General features: G+C 38.3%; 1 protein-coding gene across 2 annotated transcripts in view; it reads left to right on the top strand.

Annotated features, from left to right (window-relative positions):
- GCSAML (germinal center associated signaling and motility like) overlaps window positions 1–22089 on the top strand; it is an 87533-nt gene that overhangs the window by 40304 nt on the left and 25140 nt on the right. For both annotated transcript variants that reach the window (XM_036239894.1, XM_036239895.1), the window contains one exon: window positions 567–616. In XM_036239894.1, the coding sequence (XP_036095787.1) occupies window positions 567–616 (50 nt within the window). The remainder of the gene's footprint in view (window positions 1–566; window positions 617–22089) is intronic.

The raw sequence follows: 22089 nt of genomic DNA on the forward strand, positions 1-22089 counted from the left end.
ATCATGTTTAGGAGTCTGGGAGGGAGAGGAACAAAAGGTGATGTGCTGGGAACTCCATCCTCTCTCAGTCATTCTTTGTTGTGTGAAATCATGTCCCTGTAGTGAAAATCTTTATCATCAACAGCTCACACTTATTGATATCAGTCACTGTAAATTTGTATTCAGAATTTCTAGGACCTTCTCATTTACCTTTAAAGATATATACTCTGTGAAGAGTAGATAAATGGACTTTCAACTGTTTCTTTGAATTGCTCCATATTTCACTATACTGCACATATTCAATACATCATGTAATGATATACATAATCTGATAATCTAGTAGTTCCTTAAATTTCATAAAATATAGAATTTCATTCTCAATGTAAATGTTTTTCTAGATTTTTATTTTTTAATTACATGGTTTTGCAGAAACAAAAAACTAGGTTATACAGGCTTTTTATTTTATTTAATTTTTAAGTTGTCATTCTAGCAATGACCTTAGCTTAAGAGCAACAAAACATTTCTTTCAAGTGTAGTTTCAGCTTCAGAAAACAAGAGTGTCTCATATTATCTCTTTTTCCTTGTAGGCAGGAAATTACTACATTTCACAGAGAAAATCGAGGTCAAGATAAGAACAGTAAGTCATTGCTTCATAATATTTGTTATACTAGGAAGTTGTAAATTTAAACATCCAAATTAGCTGAGGATCTGATACTCTTTGGGGATTGGAGGAAATGTTGCTTGGAGTCTTCATAGAGCTGTCTTAGTCCTTCATTTTTTTGTCTCATAAAACTGATTTTATCATTTTTTTGTATTGTAACAGTATCTATATATAATTTTTTTCAAGCAACATTTTGTAAACTTCTTTGGGAAGCAATTAGTCAAAATCCTACTGATTTTAATTCTATATTGTCATTTTTAAAAATGGTTATTTTGAATATTAGCTGCTATCTTTTTAGCTCATGCATTTGCTCTGTTTGACTTAGTATCTAGTGTAGTAATCATGTAATTAGTTTAAAATGGACAACTGTGAATAACAATGCTTACTCCCTTGCGATAGGCAGATCTGAAGGAAACTCACTTTTCTCATTGCTGTTGCTTCAACTTATAGTCAAACTTCTTCAAATTGCCAAACTTCTTCAAATTGCCTTGCCATGTTATTTGCATCCCCATCTCTCAGCTCCATGTGTGTACTTGATGGGCTATGATATAAATGTTTTTTGCCAACATCATCATGACCATAAATAAAATAAAACACTCAAAAAGCATCATAGTACACTGCACATAAAATTGTTATATGAGACTTTAAAAAATTTTTTACAGTTAGGTGATGGATATTTATTTATTTATTTATCAGTGAATTTTTATTTTATTTTATTTTTATTAATTTATTTTTGTTACAGATGTTTCTCCCCCCGCCCCCCGCCAGATACACACCTCCTGTCCCCAGCTTTCTTGTCCATGACCTTTGTTCATGCATATATGCATATAAGTTCTGTGGTTTATCTCTACCCTACCATCCCCACTTCTGGGATTGTCAGACTGTAACCCACTTCCATGTCTCTGGGACTACCCCATTCCGCAGACTGTTATGTTCACTATATTCCACAAATAAGTGAGATCATGTGCTATTTGTCTTTCTCTGCTTGGCTTGTTTCGCTTAGGATAATACTTTCCAGGTGCTCCATGTTTTCTCAAAGGATAAGAGCTCTTTCTTTCTTACAGCTGCATAGTACTCCATTGTGTATATGTACCACTATTTTTTATCCATTTGTCTACTGATGAACTGTTTGAGCTGTTTCCAGATCTTAGCTATTGTAAATAGTGCAGCTATGAACATGAGGGTACATATATTCTTTCTGATTGTTGTTTCAGGCTTTTTAGGGTATATTCCAAGAAGTGGGATCACTGGGTCAAATGGCAGTTCAATTTTCAATTTTTATGAGGTAACACCATATTGTTTTCCATAGTGGCTGCACCAGTCTGCATTCCCACCAGCAGTGTATTAGAGTCCCCTTTTCTCCACACCCTCGCCAACACTTGTTGTTTGATGATTTGTGGATGAAGGTCATTCTGACAGGTGTGAGGTGGTACCCTATTGTTGTTTTAATTTGCATCTCTCTGATGATTAGTGATGTTGAGCATTTTTTCATATGTCTCTTAGTCATTTGTATGTCCTGTTTGGAGAGGTGTCTATTTTAGTTCCTCTGCCCATTTTTTAATTGGGTTCTTTGTCTTCCTTTTGTTGAGCTGTATGAGCCCTCTCTATATATTGGAAATTAACTCCTTATCTGATGTAATATGGCAATTATGCTCTCCCATAGAGTGGGTTGCCTTTCCATTTTGGTGGTTGTTTCTTTTGCTATGCAGAAGCTTTTGAGTTTGGTGTAGTCCCATGTGTTCATTTTCTCCTTTGTTTCAGTTGCCTTAGGTGATGTATCAGTGAAAATTCTGCTGCGTATGATGTCTAAAATTTTGATGCCTACATTTTCTTCTAAGATTTCTATGGATTCATGAGTCGCATTTAAGTCTTTTGTCCATTTAAAGTCTATTCTTGTGTATGGTGTCAGTTGATGTTTTAGTTACTTTTTTTTTTTTGCATGTAACTGTCCAATTTTCCCAACACGATTTATTGAAAGGTCTGTCTTGACTCCACTGTATGCTCTTGCCTCCTTTGTCAAATATTAATTGAGCATATTGCCTTGGGTCCATTTCTGGGTTCTTTGTTCTGTTCCACTGGTCTATAGGCCTGTTCTTGTGCCAGTACCCAGCTGTTTTGATTACAATGGGTTTGTAGTATAACCTGAAATCTGGTAATATGATTCCTCCTACTTTGTTCTTCTTTTTCAAGATTGCTGTGGCTATTTGAGGTCTTTTTTGGTTCCATATGAACTTTTGAAGTATTTGTTCTAGTTCTGTGAAGTATGTCATTGATATTTTGATGAGGATTGCATTGAATCTCTAGATTGCTTTGGGTAATTTGGACATTTTAATAATGTTAATTCTTCCAATCCATGAACAAGGTATGTGCTTCTACGTTTTTATATCTTGTTGTATTTCTTTTTTCAATGACCTGTAGTTTTCTGTGAATAGATCCTTTAGTTCTTTGGTATTCCTAGGTATCTAAATTTTTTTTTTGCCACAATGGTAAATGGGATTGTTTTCTTAGTTTCTCTTTCTGTGAGTTCATCATTGGTGTATAAGAATGCCATCGATTTCTTGATGTTAATTTTGTATCCTGCTACTTTGTCAAATTCATTTATTAAGTCTAGTAGATTTTTGATGGAGTCTTTGGGGTTTTCTTTGTATAGTATCATGTCATCTGCGAATATTGACTGTTTTACTTCCTCCTTTCCAATTTGGATTCCTTTTATTTTTTTATTTTTTGCTGTCTGCTTGCTGTGGCTACGACTTCCAGTACTATGTTAAATAAGAATGGTGAAAGTGGGCATCCTTGTCTTTCTCCTGTTCTTAAGGGAAATGCTTTTAGTTTTTGCCTATTGAGTATGATGTTGGCTGTAAGTCTTTTACATATGGCCTTCATGATGTCGAGATATGATCCCTCTATTCCCACATTGCTTAGTATTTTTTATCAGAAATCGGTGCTGGATTTTGTCAATAGATGCTTTTTCAGCATCTATTGATATGCTCATATGATTTTTATCTTTCTTTTTTTTTCTGTGGTGTATCATATTTATTGATTTGCGAATATTGTACCAGCCTTGCATTCCTGGGATGAATCCAACTTGGTCATGGTGAATAATTTTTTTGATGTGTTCCTTGATTCGATTTGCTAGTATTTTGTTCAGAATTTTGGCATCTATGTTCATCAGGATATTGGCCTGTAGTTCTTTCTTTGTGGTGTCTTTTTTGTTTGTTTGTTTTTGGAATTAGAATTATGCTGGCCTTATAAAACATGTTTGAAAGTCTTCTTTCTTCTTGAAATTTTTTGAAATAGTTTGAGGAGAATAGGTATTAGTTCTTCTTTGAATTTTTGGTAGAATTCCCCCATTAAGCCGTCCGAGCCTGGGCTTTTGTTTGCTGGGAGAATCTTGATTACATCTTCAATTTCTTTTGTTGTTATTAGTCTGTTCAAGTTTTCTATCTCCTCCCAATTCAGTTTGGAGACTATGTTTCTAGAAATTCGTCCATTTCGCTTAGATTGTTGGAGTTGTTGCTGTATAATTGTTCATAATATTTGTTAACAATCCTTTGTATTTCTGTTGTGTCAGTTATTATTTCTCCTCATTCATTCCTCATTTTGTGCATTTGGGTTCTCTCTCTTTGTTTCTTGGTGAGTCTAGCTAAGGATCCATCAATCTTTTTTTTTTTTTTTTAATATTTTTATTGATTTCAGGAGAGAGAGAGGAAGGGAGAGGAAGAGAGAGAGATAGAAACATTGATGAGAGAACATCAATTGGCCGACTGCTGCACACCCCCCACTGGGGATCGGGTCCACAACCTGTGCATGTGCCCTGACTGGGAATCGAACCAGTGACCTCTTGGTGCATGGGTCAATACTCAACCAGTGAGCCACACCAGCTGGGCTGCATCAATCTTTTTTATCTTTTCAAAGAACCAGCTCTTTGTTTCATTGATCCTTGGATTGCTTTGGTGGTTTTCATGTCATTTATTTCTGCTCTGATCTTTACTATTTCCTTCCTTCTACTTGCTCTGTGGTTTTCTTTTCATTTGCTTTCTAGTTCTTTAAGTTGTGAGGTTAGATAGTCTATTAGAAATTTTTATTGTTTCTTGAGGTAGACCTGTATTGCTAAGAACTTCCCTCTCAAAACTACTTTCGCTGCATCCCATAGATTTTGTGGTGTTGTGTGTTCATTTTCATTGGTTTCCAGGAAGTTTTTAATTTTTTCCTTGATCTGCATGGTAACGTATTCATTGTTCAATAACATGCTATTTAGCCTCCATGTTTTCAAATGGCTATGCATGTTCTTGTTACAATTGATTTCTTGTTGCATGCCATTGTGATCTGAGAAGATGCTTGATATGATTTCAATCTTCTTGAACTTGTAGAAACTTAGTTTATTCCCTAACATGTGGTCTATCTTTGACAATGTCCCATGTGCACTTGAGAAGAATGTGAGTTCTGTAGTTTTGGGGTGTAATTCTCTGTAGATATCTATTAAATCCATTTCATCTAGTGCTTCATTTAGAGTCTGTGTTTTCTTGTTAATATTTTGTCTAGAAGATCTATCCAGTGAGGTCAGCGGGATATTGTAGTCCCCTGCTATGATTGTATAGCTGTTGATTTCTCCTTTGAAGTCCTCCAAAAGATTTTTAATATATGTTGGTGCTCCTGTATTGGGTGCATATATGTGTACCAAGGTTATATCTTCCTGTTGGATATATCCTTTCAATATTATGTAGTGACCTACTTTGTCTCTAGTTATGGCCTTTACTTTGAAATCTACTTTATCAGATATGAGTATTGCTACCCCAGCTTTTTTTTTTTTTTTTTGCTTTCTGTTTGCTTGAAAGATTTTTTTCATCCCTTCACTTTCAACCTATGTGAGTCTTGTGTTGTGAGGTGGGTCTCTTGTAAACAACATATATGTGAGTCATGCTTTCTTTTTTTTGTTTTTTTGTTTTGTTTTGTTTTGTTTTCTTAGGACACACTTTTATTTGGGCATTGAGATTGTTTTCAGTTATACATATAATAATTTTCATGTTGTTTTAGTACATTAATTTGTTTTTTGGCATCTCTGCTATTTCTTTGGCATAGATTTCTAAAAGTGAAGTTATTTGGTTAAAGGATATAAAAGTTTTTTTGGTAACATCTAACTTCCATCTATATTTCTTAATGAAACATGTAATAAAAACTCATTTAGTCTCAGCAATTTAGAATTTGTTCACATTTTGACATTCATTGCATAAACCTGACTACCGCAAGTTTGTTAAATTATAAAATAGATGGAATTTTCCAGGAGAATATTTTGCCTGATTTGTAAACACCTTAAAGCAATTTGCATGTAAGAAGTTATACTAGCTGTATACTATAGCATAAGCAGATTAAGGACATTTTTAACTTGGAAGCACTTTGAAATTATACATATAACAATATCTAATTTATCTAGGAAATAAAGAGTGAATTTCCTTGATGTATTTAAGCACTAAAACTTAAAACAACTCATAGTTTGGGGTGAAACATATTTCAAGCATTACCAAACATATTAACCTTTAAATGACCATGGTTTTTATTTTTTATATCTTCTATTGGAATAAATCATAAAACATACCTCTTAAAAGGGAATTTATGTGTTGTCTGGGGCTGGTTGCCTGGCCCTTATCATTTTACAGGTGGGAGCTTCTGCTTCCACCACTTTTATTTTCCTCTAATTGACTGCCTTGCTTTATACATAGTTGTTTGGTCCTAGGCTGTGGGGTATTTGGGGACTGAAGTGCTGTAACTGTGAGATAGCTTTTAGTCATTTAGAAAGCCTTCTTGTCGCTCTCTCTTTCTTTTCTTTTTTTAAGGCATTTTAATTTATTTTTATTTTTAATTATATTTTTGTTATAGATGTTTCTCTTTTTTTACCCCATGATACCCTCCTCCTTTCCCCCCTGCCCCATCATCAGCTTTGTTGTCCATGTCCATTGGTTATGCATACATGCATATAAGTTCTGTGGTTTATCTCTTCCCTCCCCCCACGACCCCCTCCTCTTCTGGGGATTGTCAGTCTGTACCCTATTTCCATGTTTCTGGGTCTACCCTATTCCTCAGACTGTTATGTTCATTATATTACACAAATAATCGATCATATAATACTTGACTTTCCCTGTTAGCCTTGTTTCACTTAGGATAATACTTTCCAGGTCCCGAGATGTCATCTCAAAACATAAGAGATCTTTCTTTCTTACAGCTGCATAATGCTCCATTGTGTATATGTACCACTGCTTTTTTATCCATTCGTCTAGTGATGAACATTTGGGCTGTTTCCAGATCTTAGCTATTGTAAATAGTGCTGCTATGAACATGGGGGTACATATATTCTTTCTGATTGGTGTTTCAGGCTTCTTAGGGTATATTCCTAGAAGTGGGGTCACTAGGTCAAATGGCAGTTCAATTTTTATTTTTTGAGGTAACACCATATTGTTTTTCATAGTGGCTGCACCAGTCTGCATTCCCACCAGCAATGTACTAGAGTCCCCTTTTCTCCACACCCTCACCAACACTTGTTGTTTGATGATTTGTGGATGGAGGTCATTCTGACAGGTGTAAAGTGATACCTCATTGTTGTTTTAATTTGCATCTCTCTGATGATTAGTGATGTTGAGCATTTCTTCATATGTCTCTTGGCAATTTGTATGTCCTGTTTGGAAAGGTGTCTATTCAGCTCTTCTGCCCATTTTTTAATTGGGTTCTTTGTTTTCTTTTTGTTGAGTTGTATGAGTACTCACTATATTTTGGAAATTAGTCCCTTATCTGATATATCATTGGCTTTTATGCTCTCCCATAAACTGGTTTCCTTTCCGTTTTGATGATTGTATCTTTTGCTGTGCAGAATCTTTTGAGTTTGGTGTAGTCCCATGTGTTCATTTTTTCCTTTGTTTCTGTTGCCTTAGGTTATGTATCAGTGAAAATTCTGCTGTGTATAATGTGTGAAATTTTGTTGCCTATATTTTGTTCTAGGATTTTTATGGATTCATGAGTCTCATTTCAGTCTTTTATCCATTTTGAGTTTATTCTTGTGTATGGTGTAAGTTGATGGTGTAGTTTCATTTTTTTTTTTTTTTTTTTTTGCATGTAGCTGTCCAATTTTCTCAACACCATTTATTTATTTATTTATTTATTTATTTATTTATTTATTTATTATTATTTTTTTAATGAATTATTTATTTATTTTTTTGTTACAGATATTTTACCTTTTTACCCCATTGGTACCCCCCACCCCACCCCCCCTCCACCCTGTCCCCGGCTTAGTTGTCCATGTCCATTGGTCATGCATACATGCATATAAGTTCTGTGGTTTATCTCTTCCCACCCCCTCACCCCCCATTCCCTCTTCTGAGGGATGTCAGTCTGTGCCCTACTTCCATGTGTCTGGGTCTACTGTATTCCTCAGACTGTTATGCTCATTATATTCCGTATATAAGTGAGATCATGTGGTATTTGTCTTTTTCTGCTTGGCTTCTTTCACTTAGGATAATACTTTCCAGGTCCCTCCATGTCGTCTCAAAGGATAAGAGATCTTTCTTTCTTACCGCTGCATAGTACTCCATTGTGTATATGTACCACTGCTTTTTTATCCATTCGCCTACTGGTGGACACTTGGGCTGTTTCCAGATCTTAGCTATTGTAAATAGTGCTGCTATGAACATGGGGGTACATATATTCTCCCTGATTGGTGTTTCAGGCTTCTTAGGGTATATTCCCAGCAGTGGGATCACTGGGTCAAATGGAAGTTCAATTTTTAATTTTTTGAGGTAGCACCATATTGTTTTCCATAGCGGCTGCACCAGTCTGCATTCCCACCAGCAGTGTATTAGAGTCCCCTTTTCTCCACACCCTCGCCAACACTTGCTGTTTGATGATTTGTTGATGGTGGCCATCCTGACAGGTGTGAGGTGATACCTCATTGTTGTTTTAATTTGCATCTCTCTGATGATTAGTGATGTTGAGCATTTCTTCATATGTCTCTTGGCCATTTGTATGTCCTGTTTGGAGAGGTATCTATTCAGCTCCTCTGCCCATTTTTTAATTGGGTTGTTTGTCTTCCTTTTGTGGAGTTGTATGAGCACTCTATATATATTGGAAATTAACCCTTTATCTGATACATCATTGGCAATGATGTTCTCCCATACAGTGGGTTGCCTTTCCATTTTGATGATTGTTTCTTTTGCTGTGCAGAAGCTTTTGAGTTTGATGTAGTCCCATGTGTTCATTTTCTCTTTTATTTCTGTTGCCTTAGGTGATGTATCAGTGAAAATTCTGCTCCGTATGATGTCCGAAATTTTGTTGCCTACATTTTCTTCTAGAATTTTTATGGATTCACGGGTCACATTTAAGTCTTTTATCCATTTTGAGTTTATTTTGGTGTATGGTGTAAGTTGATGGTCTAGTTTCATTTTTTTGCATGTAGCTGTCCAATTTTCCCAACACCATTTATTAAAGAGGCTGTCTTTACTCCACTGTATGCTCTTGCCACCCTTGTCAAATATTAATTGAGCGTATTGCCTTGGGTCCATTTCTGGGTTTTCAGTTCTGTTCCACTGGTCTATATGCCTGTTCTTGTGCCAGTACCAGGCTGTTTTGGTTACAGTCGCTTTGTAGTATAACCTGATATCTGTTATTGTGATCCCACCTACTTTGTTCTTCTTTTTCAAAATTACTGTGGCTATTCGGGGTCTTTTTTGGTTCCATATGAACTTTTGAAGTATTTGTTCTAGTTCTATAAAATATGTCGTTGGTATTTTGATGGGGATTGCATTGAATCTATAGATTGCTTTGGGTAGTATGGACATTTTAATTATGTTAATTCTTCCAATCCATCAAAAATCTATTAGACTTAATAAATGAATTTGGCAAAGTAGCAGGATACAAAATTAACGTCAAGAAATCGACGGCATTCTTGTACATCAATGATGAACTCACAGAAAGAGAAACTGAAAAAACAATCCCATTTACCATCGCTCCAAAAAAATTACGATACCTAGGAATAAACTTAACCAAAGAAGTAAAGGACCTATTTGCAGAAAACTACAGGTCATTGAAAAAAGAAATAGAGGAAGATATCAACACCATTTATTAAAGAGGCTGTCTTGACTCCACTGTATGCTCTTGCCACCTTTGTCAAATATTAATCTAGCATATTTTCTTGGGTTGATTTCTGGGTTCTCTATTCTGTTCCATTTTTCTATCTGCCTGTTGTTGTGCCAGTACCAGACTGTTTTGATTATGGTGGCTTTGTAGTATAACCTGAAATCTGGTAATGTAATCCCTTCAACTTTTTTCGTTTTTTTCAAGATTGCTGTGGCTATTTGAGATCTTCTTTGTTTCCATATAAACTTTTGAAGTATTTGTTCTAGTTCTGTGAATTATGTCCTTAGTATTTTGATGGGGATTGCATTGAATCTATAGATTACTTTCCATATGCTTGAAAGATTTTTTTTCATCTCTTCTCTTTCAACCTATGTGAGTCTTTTGTTGTGAGGTGGGTCTCTTGTAAATAACATATATATGAGTCATGCCTTCTTTTCCAGTCAGCTACTCCGTGTCATTTTATTGGACCATTCTGACCATTCACATTTATTTTTTATTTTTTTATTTTATTTTTTAATCTTTACCCGAGGACATTTTTCCATTCTTTGTTCAGGTAGAGTGGGAGGGAGAGAGAGGAACAGAGAGAGAGAGAGAGAAACATCGATGTGAAAGGAACACATCGAGTGGCTGCCACCCGCACAACCGACCAGTGCCGGGGACAAACTGCAACCGAGGTACGTGCCCCCAGCGGGAACCGAACCTGCGTCTCTCTGGACCGCAGGCCGATACTCTCACCGCTGAGCCAAACTGGCCAGGGCTGACCATTCACATTTAAAGTGATAATTGATATGTACTAATTTATTGCCGTTTTTGTTTAGTGTGGTTCTATTTTTCTTTCTATTTCTTCTACTAATTATAGCAGTCCTTTTAGCATATCTTGCAGTTCTGGTTTGGTGTTAATATAATCCATTAGCCTTTTTTGTCTGGGAAGCTCTTTATTTGACCTTCTATTTTGAATGATAGCCTTGCTGGATAGAATAGTCTTGGATTCAGATCCTTGACTACTTCATGCCTTCTGGCCTATAGTATTCCTGTTAAAAAGTCAGCTGAGAGCCTTATGGGAGTTCCTTTGTAGGTAACCTGTTGCTTATCTCATGCTGCTTTTAGGATTCTCTCTTTGTCTTTAACTTTTGTCATTTTGATCATGTGTATTGGTGTGCGACTGTTTGGGTTCTTACTTGGGGCTCTCTGTGCTTCTTGAACTCAAATGCCTTCTTTCTTCACCAAGTTAGGAAAGTTTTCTGTCACTATTTTTTCTAATATATTCTTTAACTCTTGCCCATTTTCTTCTTCTTCACGGACTTCTATGATGCGAATGTTATTACATTTCCAGTTGTCCCACAGTTCTCTTAAGCTGTCTTCCTGTTTTTTTAATGGTTTTTTTCCTCTTGGTTTTCTGATTGGTTGATTTTTTCTACCCTGTCTTCTAATTCACTGATTTGGTCCTCAGCTTCCTCTACTCTGCTGGTTAGTCCTTTCAACGTGTTCTTAATTTCTGATATGGCATTCTTCATTTCCACTTGGTTGGTTTTCAATATTTCTATATCTTTACTCATGATACTGATGTCCTTACTCATGCTGTTCAGCTTCCTGTGATCATGGCTCTGAACTCTACCTCTGATAATTTGCTTAGCTGCATTTCATTGATCTCATCTTCAATAGAGTTCTCTTATTCTTGTATTTAAGATTTGTTTCTTTGTTTCACCATTTTGGCTATTTCAGTGGGTTTTGGATCCTGCCATATTTTCCCTGTGGGTGTTGGTGTTCTGCTGTTTGTGGCTCCCTCTACTGGGTTTGGAAGAGCCTGGGTTGGCCCACGTCAAACATCACTGTCAAGCCTTACTTTCCTGGGTAGGTTTTCAAGCCCAGGAATGTTCAGTTATCCTCTAGCTTTTTCCTGGTGGCTAGTAGTCTCAGTTACTCTCAGTGCCTTGGAATGTAGCCCTTATGTTCTTCCTAAAAAGATTTCCAGTGGGTGGGATAGATGCTGGTTGTTAATGAGCTTCAATTGGCATTTCTTTGCCTCACCTAGTAAGGGCTGAATCTCTGAGGGGGTGGGTGGTTGCTGCTTTCCCCCACAACTCTGGGAAGGAGCACACTTGCCACCATCCTTTGTGGCTGCCACTCAGCAAAAACTCAGAGTGTCCTTCAAATCGCGGTTGTCTCCACAGAGTTCCCGCCCAGTCTGCCCTCCCTTTGCTATAGCCCCCAGGTGAGTGGCTGTGGCTATTTTAGTGCTCTGTCCCGGTTCTTTGCACTGTGGAGCAGGCTTTGTCTTTATTTGCCAAGGGTGCTGCTCACAGCTAAGACTGCTGCTTTCCATGGGCTTCCAGCCTGCCACCCTCTTGCCCCTCAGCATATCCTACCAGTGTCCCTCGTTATATGGTCCTGTCTTGCTGCTTTACTGTTGCTTTTTTTCTGAGGATTTGTCTGTATTTTAGTTGTACTTCCCATTTTGTCCTGGGAGATCATCTGTGTAGCTTCTATTTACTCCACCTTCATTTTCACATTCTCTATGCCTATCTTGTCTTTTTTTCACATGTTTATGGATCATCTAGTGTCCTCTTTGGAGAAATGTCTATTCACATCCTCTGCCAAATTTTTTAAATTGGAGTTTTTGTGTGTTAAATTGCAAAACTTCTTTGTACATTTTTATATTAACCCCTTATTAGATATACCTTTGGTAAATTTTTTTTTTATTTCCTTGGCTGCACAGAAATATTTTAGTTGGATATAGTCCCATTTTTTAATTTTATCTTTTCTTTCCTTGAACTGAGGAAATATTTTCAAAAAAATATTATTACTAAAACCATGGTCATCAAATTTACTGCCTATATTTTCTTCTAGGAGTTCAATGGTTTCAGGTTTTACATTTAACTCTTTAATATATTTTGAGTTTATTTATGTGTATGATGTAAAAAAGTGATCTAGTTTAATTTTTTACATGTATCTTTCCAATGTATCATTTATTGAGGAGACTATCTTTTCCCCATTGTATGTTCTTATTTTCTTCATCAGAGATTGATTGCCCATATAGGCAAGGATTTTTTCAGGACTCTCTATTCTGTTCCATTGACCTTTGTGTCTGTTTTTATGTAAGTACGTGCTGTTTTGATTAGTATAACTGTGTAGTATAGTTTGAAATCAGGTAGCATGATACCTCTAACTTTGTTCTTCTTCCTCAAGATTGCTGTGACTATTCCGGCTGGATCTTTTGTGGATTCATGTAAATTTTACAATTGTTTATTCTAGTGCTGTGAAATATGCCATTGGTATTTTTTTTTTTTTTTTTTTTTTTTTTCAATCCTCACCCGAGGACATTTTTCCATTTTTTTTGTTCAGGTAGAGCGGGAGGGAGAGAGGGGAACAGAGAGAGAGAGAGAAACATCGACGTGAAAGAGACACATTGAGTGGCTGCCACCCGCACGACCAACCAGGGCCGGGGACAAACTGCAACCGAGGCACGCGCCCTTAGCAGGAACCGAACCCGGGTCTCTCAGGACCGCAGGCCGACGCTCTAACCGCTGAGCCAAACCGGCCAGGGCGCCATTGGTATTTTGATAACAGTTTGCTTTGGGTAGCATGGACATTTTAATGTTGTTCATTCTTCCTATTTGTGAACATGGTATATATCATTTCATTTATTTGTATGCCCTTCAGTTTCCTTCTTCAATGTCTCATCGTTTTCTGAATACAGGTCTTCTACTTCCTTGATTAAATTTATTTCTAGGTATTTTTTAATGCAATTTTAAATGTGATTGTTTTCTTAACTCAGCGATTCTCAACCTGTGGGTCGTGACCCCTTTAGGGGGTCGAATGACCCTTTCACAGGGGTCGCCTAAGATCGTTGGAAAACACATATTTCCTATGTTCTTAGGAACTGAGACACCACTACTCTATCCATCTCCAGGAGGGTCCACCCCCAGGAGGGTATGCCCACATACAATATGAGAAATTGTATTAAAGGGTCATGGCATTAAAAAGGTTGAAAACTACTGTCTTAACTTATCTTTTTTTTTTTTTTTTTATCCTCACCCGAGGACATTTTTCCATTTTTTGTTCAGAGAGAGCGGGAGGGAGAAAGAGGAAGAGAGAGAGAGAGAAACATCGACGTGAAGGGACACATCGAGTGGCTGCCACCCGCACGACCAACCAGGGCCGGGGACAAACTGCAACCGAGGTACGTGCCCTTAGCGGGAACCAAACCCGGGTCTCTCTGTACCGCAGGCCGACTCTCCAACCGCTGAGCCAAACCGGCCAGGGCTTAACTTATCTTTTTGAAAGTTTATTATTGGTATATAAAGTGTAACCAGCTTTTGTATATTTGTTTTGTATTCTGCAACTAATAGCTTTTTGGTAGAATCTTGTAGAATTGGGGGTTTGGTAGATGAACAAAATGTAACCTTGAGGTATGAATTCTTGTGGCCTGGCTAGCTGAGGACAAGGTGTGTGTGAGGAGGAACAGGGTTGGAAAACTGCCCAAGGGAGTAAATGTGCAGCTAGAACAGTAAGAATGGTTGGTCAGCAGAGATGCTATCTCAAGAACATGATTACCTAAAACATAGTAACCAAAAGAATTACTCAGAAAATAAATTGGGCTTCATCCAGAGATCAGGAGCATTTGTTCCCTTGCAATGCTCCCCCTCACTACAAGCTGCGTCTGCTTGTAGTTCATTGCATCACAATGACCCCCAGTAGGCCGAGAGTCGGCAAGTGGTGACCTCTACATGACCAGCAATGTAATAGTATGTGAAAGGAAATTCGCTATCTGGATCAAAAGTGAAAGTACACTCGGCTTATCTTAACTCAGTGGTGCCTGGTTTGGGATAGCTACCAACATACCTAGTGAGTGTGAGGGGATTTCCAGTAAAACAGCATGGGGTCAGGATGTTCCAAAAATCAGCAACTATATATGCAAATCTTATAGTAGCTGTTGAAAGCAGCTCAATGCTCCCTATCAGAGTGGCTGCTTTTGCAGCTTTTGGGGGATGTTCAAGAGAACTGTCCATGGTTTCCTAAGGAGGGTACATTTAATTCTGACATGTGGTTCAAAGTGGGAGAAACTTTTAGGGTGTGCAAGGATTTGGGGTGTAATCTTTCTGCCTTGATCCTTCTCTTATGGTATTTACAGCATTACAGTAACTAACTAAAGAAATAAGTCCTGGTAGTGTTGGGGCTCCAGTTTCATTTTCAGAGGAGACTCCTGAACCAGTGGCCCCTCCATTGTCATCAAAGGAGGAAGACTTTCCTTTACCTCCTCTACCTTTTGTGGAGGATCTCTCAGTGTCTGAAGGCCCAGCTGTAGAGGGCTGTATTAGAGAAGCTAGGAAAGCTGGGGATTATGCAGTTTTCCCAGCTATTATTCAGCTGGCTCAACAACTTGTACATGAATCTTTGTCCTATCAGGTTTTTAAAGAATTCAGATGGAGCATAATGGAAAATGGCTTGTAAAGTTCCTTTACTATAGGAATATTGGAGGGAATAACTAATGGTTATCAGATGATTCCATGGGACTGGGCTTCACTCATAAAACATTGCTGATCCCTGCCCAATATGTGGTGTAGAAGTTGGAGTATCAGGAAAGAGCCATGCAGCAGGCAATGGAGAATTTTGAGGCAGGGATTCCTATTGTTCAAGATATGTTATTAGGGTAAAGAAACTATTTAGATCCCTGAATACAGGTAAGGCAAGATGCTAGATTGTTTCATCAGGCCTCAGATTTGCTACTAAAGCTTGGTGAAGGCTTCAGGAGTCAGGAGAAATGACAGGGTCTTTTGCTACAGTAAGACAAGAAGCACAATAATTCTATGTGTCATTCATTAATTGGTTGCAAGCAGCAGTAAGCAGACAATTGATAATACAGAAGCAACAGATACATTGCTATTACAACTGGCTTATGAGAATGTTAATGCAAATTGTACTTGCTCTTATGAAGGGTAAAAACTCAGTGGTAGGGGAATATATAAAAGCATGTGAAAATGTAGGGACAGAAACGCATCAGTTGAGAGCATTAGCTGCTGCTCTCTGAACATTGAAAACTGGAGGATTCAAGAAGGGGAAACAAGGGTCCAAGTTATGTTTCAATTGTGGCAAGCCAGAACATTTTCAGAAGGAATGTAGAAAAGGGAAGGTTGGAACCAGTGGCATTCCTACTAAGCCTTGTCTTTGATGTGGAAAAGGGCTGCATTGGGCCAATCAGTGTAAGTCTGAATTTGACAAAATTGGGAATCCTTTGTTGGGAAATGGGAGGAGGGATCCAAGCCCAGCACCCTGTCAACTCCCTGGGTCCCCCCAGCCTCAGGATGTTCTCAGCCAATCAAGCAGAGGGTTGGAGACCTCCGAGCATCAATAGCAGGAAGTGCCAGCCTGTACCTAATCACTACCACATAATTAATTCTTAAGGAATCTGATGTTACTTATCTAGCTCCTACTGGAATTTATGGATTCTTACCCAAAGGAAAAATGTGTTTAGTGATTGGATGATCTAATTTAACAATGAAAGGAATTCAAGTGATGCCAGGGGTACTTGACTCAGATTATGAAGGAGAGATTAAAGTGTTGCTTAAGGCAGTGGCCTTTCATGTATTAACACTGGGAACCTGAATAGCTGAACTCCTTTTGTTATCATCCTAGGCCCCCTGAAACTGATGCTACAGTAAGAGGAAATGCAGGGTTTGGGAGCACTGGTCAGTGTGATGTTTTCTGGATGGCTGCTATTAACCCAGGGAAGGCCTTGCTCTCCATTAAAATACAGGGACAACTACTTTCAGGATTAGTGGATACAGGGGTAGACATTTCTATTATAATAGTGAGGGAGTAGCCTGAGAAATGTCCTAAAGCCCCAGTACCCCTGTTAGTGATAGAAGTGGGAGGAACTTGAGCTTTTCAACAAAGTATTTGCTCCCTTCCCTATATAGGTCCAAGTTGGACAAAAAGGATGGATTCAATCTTATGTTATGGATTCTCCCCCAAGTTTGTGAGGAATGAATCTACTCTCTCTATTAAAAGTCAGCCTTTTGGCTAAGGGTCAGTGGTAAAATTTCCCTTTCATTGGTCTGGAAAATGACAGAGCCAGTATGGGTTGACCAGTGGCCCTTAAGGAGGAAAAATTACAACAAGCAAACAAATTAGTAAAAGAACAATTGAAAGCAGGTCATATAGAACCTTTAGTCAGTCCCTGGAACACCTCCATTTTTATTATTCCTAAAAAAGGCGGTATATGGAGATTACTGCATGATTTGAGGGCAATCAATGCTGTTATGGAACCCATGGGAGTACTACAACCTGGGCTCTCTAATCCTACAATGATTCCTGAAAAATGGCCTGTAATTGTTATAGATCTTAAGGATTGTTTTTTCACAATCCCTTTAGTCCCTATAGATTGAGAGAAATTTGCCTTTTCTGTTCCTTCCATTAACAATGGTGAACCAATGCAATGGTTTCAATGGAAGGTATTACCCCAAGAAATGATGAATAGTCCAACAATTTGTCAATGCTATGTCTGCCATGCTATTGATCCAGTGAGAAAAAAGTTTCCTGCCATTTATCTATATCATTATATGGATGATATTTTGTTGGCTACACGTACCCCAAAATAATTGAATCAGGCCTATGTAATGCTTCAGGAGACTTTGAAGGAGACAGGATTACAAATTGTTCCAGAGAAGGTACAGCAATTATAACCATAGCAGTATTTAGAGTGGATATTAGGGGAAAAAACTATTCACCCCAGAAACTTACCATTCCTGTACAGGTAACAATTTTAAATGAATTGCAAAAATTATTGGGAGCCATCAATTGGCTTTGACCTATGCTTCGAATCAAGTCAGCAGTTAACTCATTTATTTAATATGCTCAAAGGTGATCCAGCACTAGATTCACCTAGAACTCTATCTGTAGAGGTGCAGCAGGAACTTAAAGAACTGACCACTCAAATACAAACCCGACAAGCTCATCATTGGTCATTAAAAGACCCTATTCAGCTATTTGTCTATCCAACTGCACCATACCCTATAGCATTGATAAGACAATTGACCCCTGAATTAAAATATCTTGAATGGATTTTTCTCCCCGTCACACAATCTAAAACAATAACTCAATTTATTGAACAATTGGCAAATCTAATAGCCAAAGGTAGAAAAAGAACACAAGAACTAATGGGGTATGACCCTCAGATTCTACATTTACCTCTTACTCTGGAACAATTTACCATTTTTACTTCCCAGGCAATAGATTTTCAAGGAGCTCTAGCAGATTTCATTGGGGAAATTATTCTCTTCTGGCAAATAAATTCTTATAAAATATTCCTCAATTACACCTCAACATGGTGCAAAAAAAAAAAAAAAATTAGTAATACCCCATTACCTGGGGCTAGCACTGTATTCATTGATGGATCAGGTAAGTCTAACAAAGCAGGTGTAGCCTGGAAAGAAAAGGAGAAATAGAAAAATATTAGCAGCCTTGAGCCTGAGTCTGCTCAGTGTGCTGCATTATGGGCTGCAATATTAGGTCTTCAGCAATTTACAGAGGAGCCCTTAAATATAGTTAGTGATTCACAAATATGTAGTTAAAGTGCTACAAAGAATAGACCTTTATTAAGCCTTAAGCTGATCAGCATCTATTAACCTTATTCTTATCTCTCCAAACTTTGATACCCAGTGAAATCATCCTATTTTTATAACCCATAATTGATCTCATTCCATGCTCCCCAGACCATTAAAACGAGGAAATCAGCAGGCAATAAGCATTGTAGCAGCAACTCTTGCATTTCAGCAAGAGCAGAGTTCACATACCTTTTTTCACCAAAATGCTCAAGCACTCATGAAAACCTTTCATTTGACCCTTTCACAAGCTCAAGATGTTATTAAGGCTTGCCAAGATTGCCAACTTTCGGGAGGGACTCCTACATTTGCAGGAATCAACCCTCAGGGTTTAACCCCTAATGCCTTATGGCAAACAGATGTAACACATATTCCATCATTTAGTCAATTTCAGTGGGTACATGTTACCATTGATACACATTTCATTTTTTTTGCATGAAACTGCTGCTACTGGGGGAAAAGCCAGAGACATTAAGCATCCCTGGCTGTCCTGTTTCACACATATGAGGGTGCCACTGGAAATTAAAACAAATAATGGGCCAGCCTATACACCTCAAAGCATTAAATAATTTCTGCAACAGTGGAACATTAGGCATAAAACAAGCATCCTCTATAACCCTACAGGGCAAGCTATTGTTGAACATGCTCATGCTACTTTAAAATTCTTAATTAAAAAACAAAAAAGGACCTTGAGAGCTTGTTTAGAGGTTCTAGCAGGGAAATGCAGCTACTTGTATACCCTTGATCGAAGACCAGTCCTCTCCTCTGGGGGGAAGGTCATCCTCTTCTACTGAGTGCACAGCTTCAGGAGGGATGCACATGGATTGATTGAGGGGGGAGAGGGACACCCGCCTAACCAGCTAGATCAGCCAAATCAACCTGGCGATCAATGGGGTGACAGATATCGCAGCCAGATCGCCCTCATATGGAACCAAAAAAGACCTCGAATAGCCACAGTAATCTTGAAAAAGAACAAAGTTGGAGGGATCACATTACCAGATTTCAGGTTATACTACAAAGCCACTGTAATCAAAACAGCCTGGTACTGGCACAAGAACAGGCATATAGACCAGTGGAACAGAACGAAGAACCCAGAAATGGACCCAAGGCAATATGCTCAATTAATATTTGACAAAGGTGGCAAAGAGCATACAGTGGAGTCAAGAGAGCCTCTTTAATAAATGGTGTGGGGAAAATTGGACAGCTACATGCAAAAAAATTAAACTAGATTATCAACTTACACCATACACAAGAATAAACTCAAAATGGATAAAAGACTTAAATGTGACTCATGAATCCATAAAAATCCCAGAAGAAACTGTAGGCAACAAAATTTCAGACATCATACGCAGCAGAATTTTCACTGATACATCACCTAAGGCAACAGAAAGAAAAGAGAAAATGAGCACATGGGACTACATCAAAGTCAAAAGCTTCTGCACAGCAAAAGATACAATCATCAAAATGGAAAGGCAACCCACTGTATGGGAGAGCATAATTGCCAATGATACATCAGATAAGGGGTTAATTTCTAGTATATATAGAGTGCTCATACAACTCAACAAAAGGAAGACAAAGAACCCAATTAAAAAACGGGCAGAGGAACTAAATAGACACCTCTCCAAACAGAACATACAAATGGCCAAGAGACATATGAAGAAATGCTCAACATCACTAATCATCAGAGAGATGAAAATTAAAACAACAGTGAGGTATCACCTCACACCTGTCATAATGGCCACCATCAACAAATCATCAAACAACAAGTGTTGGTGAGGGTGTGGAGAAAAGGGGACTCTAGTACACTGCTGGTGGGAATGCAGACTGGTGCAGCCGCTATGGAAAACAATATGATATTACCTCAAAAAATAAAAATTGAACTTCCATTTGACCCAGTGACCCCACTTCTAGGAATATACCCTAAGAAGCCTGAAACACCAATCAGAAAGACTATATGTACCCCCATGTTCATAGCAGCACTATTTACAATAGCCAAGATCTGGAAACAGCCCAAATGTCTATCAGTAGATGAATGGATAAAAAAGCAGTGGTACATATACATAATGGAGTACTATGCAGCTGTAAGAAAGAAAGAGCTCTTATCCTTTGAGATGGGACCTGGAAAGTATTATCCTAAGTGAAACAAGCCAAACAGAGAAAGACAAGTATCATATGATCTCACTTATTTGTGGAATATAATGAATATAACAGTCTGAGGAATGGGGTAGTCCCAGAGACATGGAAGTGGGGTACAGACTGAAAATCCCCAGAAGAGGAGGTCATGGGGGAGAGATAAACCACAGAACTCATATGCATGTATGCATGAACAAAGGTCATGGACAACAAAGCTGGGGACAGGGTGGGAGGGGGGAGGGGAGAATCATTGGGGGAAAAAGGAGAAACATCTGTAACAAAAATAAATAAATAAATAAATAAATTTTAAAAATAATGAATAAAAAAAAGAAAAAAAAGAGGAATATGGGTGAACTCCCTGTAAATCAATTTTCTCTATCAATCTACACTCTTAATTTTAAAAATTGCAATCACTTCAGCACTATGGCTGTGGAGTGACATTTTAAACAAAAACTTCTGCCATAGGGCCCAAGCCTTTAGTTTGGTACTGGGATCCACAGCAGGGGCCTGAATGGCAGGATTCTGCAGAGTTATTGGCTTGGAGGCATGGGTATGCCTGTGTTTTGTTTCCTACAGGTCCTAAGTGGTTGGTGGCTCAGTGGATAAGACCTTATCATGAGTTGGAAGGACCTGCCCTTCATCCCGGTTCCTTAGATGGCACAGCTGACCTTGGGACCTAATTGTAATACTCATGCTCATTCACAGGGCCCCACTCAAACCTGTTCTGGGGTCACTTGGGGAAGCTTTAAGCAGTTGCAGCAATGGTCTGAGGAATTAGCTAGCTCAATTAGATGCCTTAGAGGGCTGGGAGAACATGAAGAGGCCTTAGCCACTAGCTCAATGTTACACTGTGATTGGGAGTTTAGTCATAGTATGTATGTAACTGCATTACCTTGGAATGTCACCTCCCACAATTTGACAGTGGTCAAGCAACACCTACTAGGAGCATTTGCTGGCAACCTTGAAGGGCAAGTAGCTAATCTAAAAAGGGCTCTGGAAACACAGTTAGATGTACAACAGTTTACTCAACAGAATGTTTTGAAGGCAATCTCAGATAATATCCAAAGGCTCAATCCAAAGCATTGGTTTGAGGGTTTTAATCTTGGAATCTGGATTTTTGTCACTATTGGTTGTTTTTTTGTTTGTGTTGGCCTCATAGTACTCTGAGGGCTCTGGTGAATGGTGTCCTCTATGCGGAAGACCGAAAAATGAGTGATGACACTCCTGACCACCACAGCCATGGTGATTCCTCAATTACAAGAAAACAAAAAAGGGGGAAATGTAGGGTTGGGGGTTTGGTGGATGAACAAAATGTAACCCTGAGGGACAAGGTGTGTGTGAGGAGGAACAGTGTTGGAAAACTGCCCAAGGGAATGAATGTGTATGGTTTTTAAAAAATTCTCACCCAAAGACACTTTTCCATTTATCTTCAGATAGAGTGGTAAGGAGGGAAAGACAGGGAGAGAGGGTGGCGGTGAGAGGGAGAGAGAGAGAGAGAGAGAGAGAGAGAGAGAGAGAGAGAGAGAGAGAGAGAGAAAGAGAGAAAGAGAGAGAGAAGGAGATAAACATCGACATGAGAGGGATACATTGACTGGTTGC

The sequence above is a fragment of the Molossus molossus genome, unplaced genomic scaffold, assembly GCF_014108415.1.
Source record: "Molossus molossus isolate mMolMol1 unplaced genomic scaffold, mMolMol1.p scaffold_m16_p_4, whole genome shotgun sequence".
In the NCBI taxonomy this organism is placed as follows: Eukaryota; Metazoa; Chordata; class Mammalia; order Chiroptera; family Molossidae; genus Molossus; species Molossus molossus.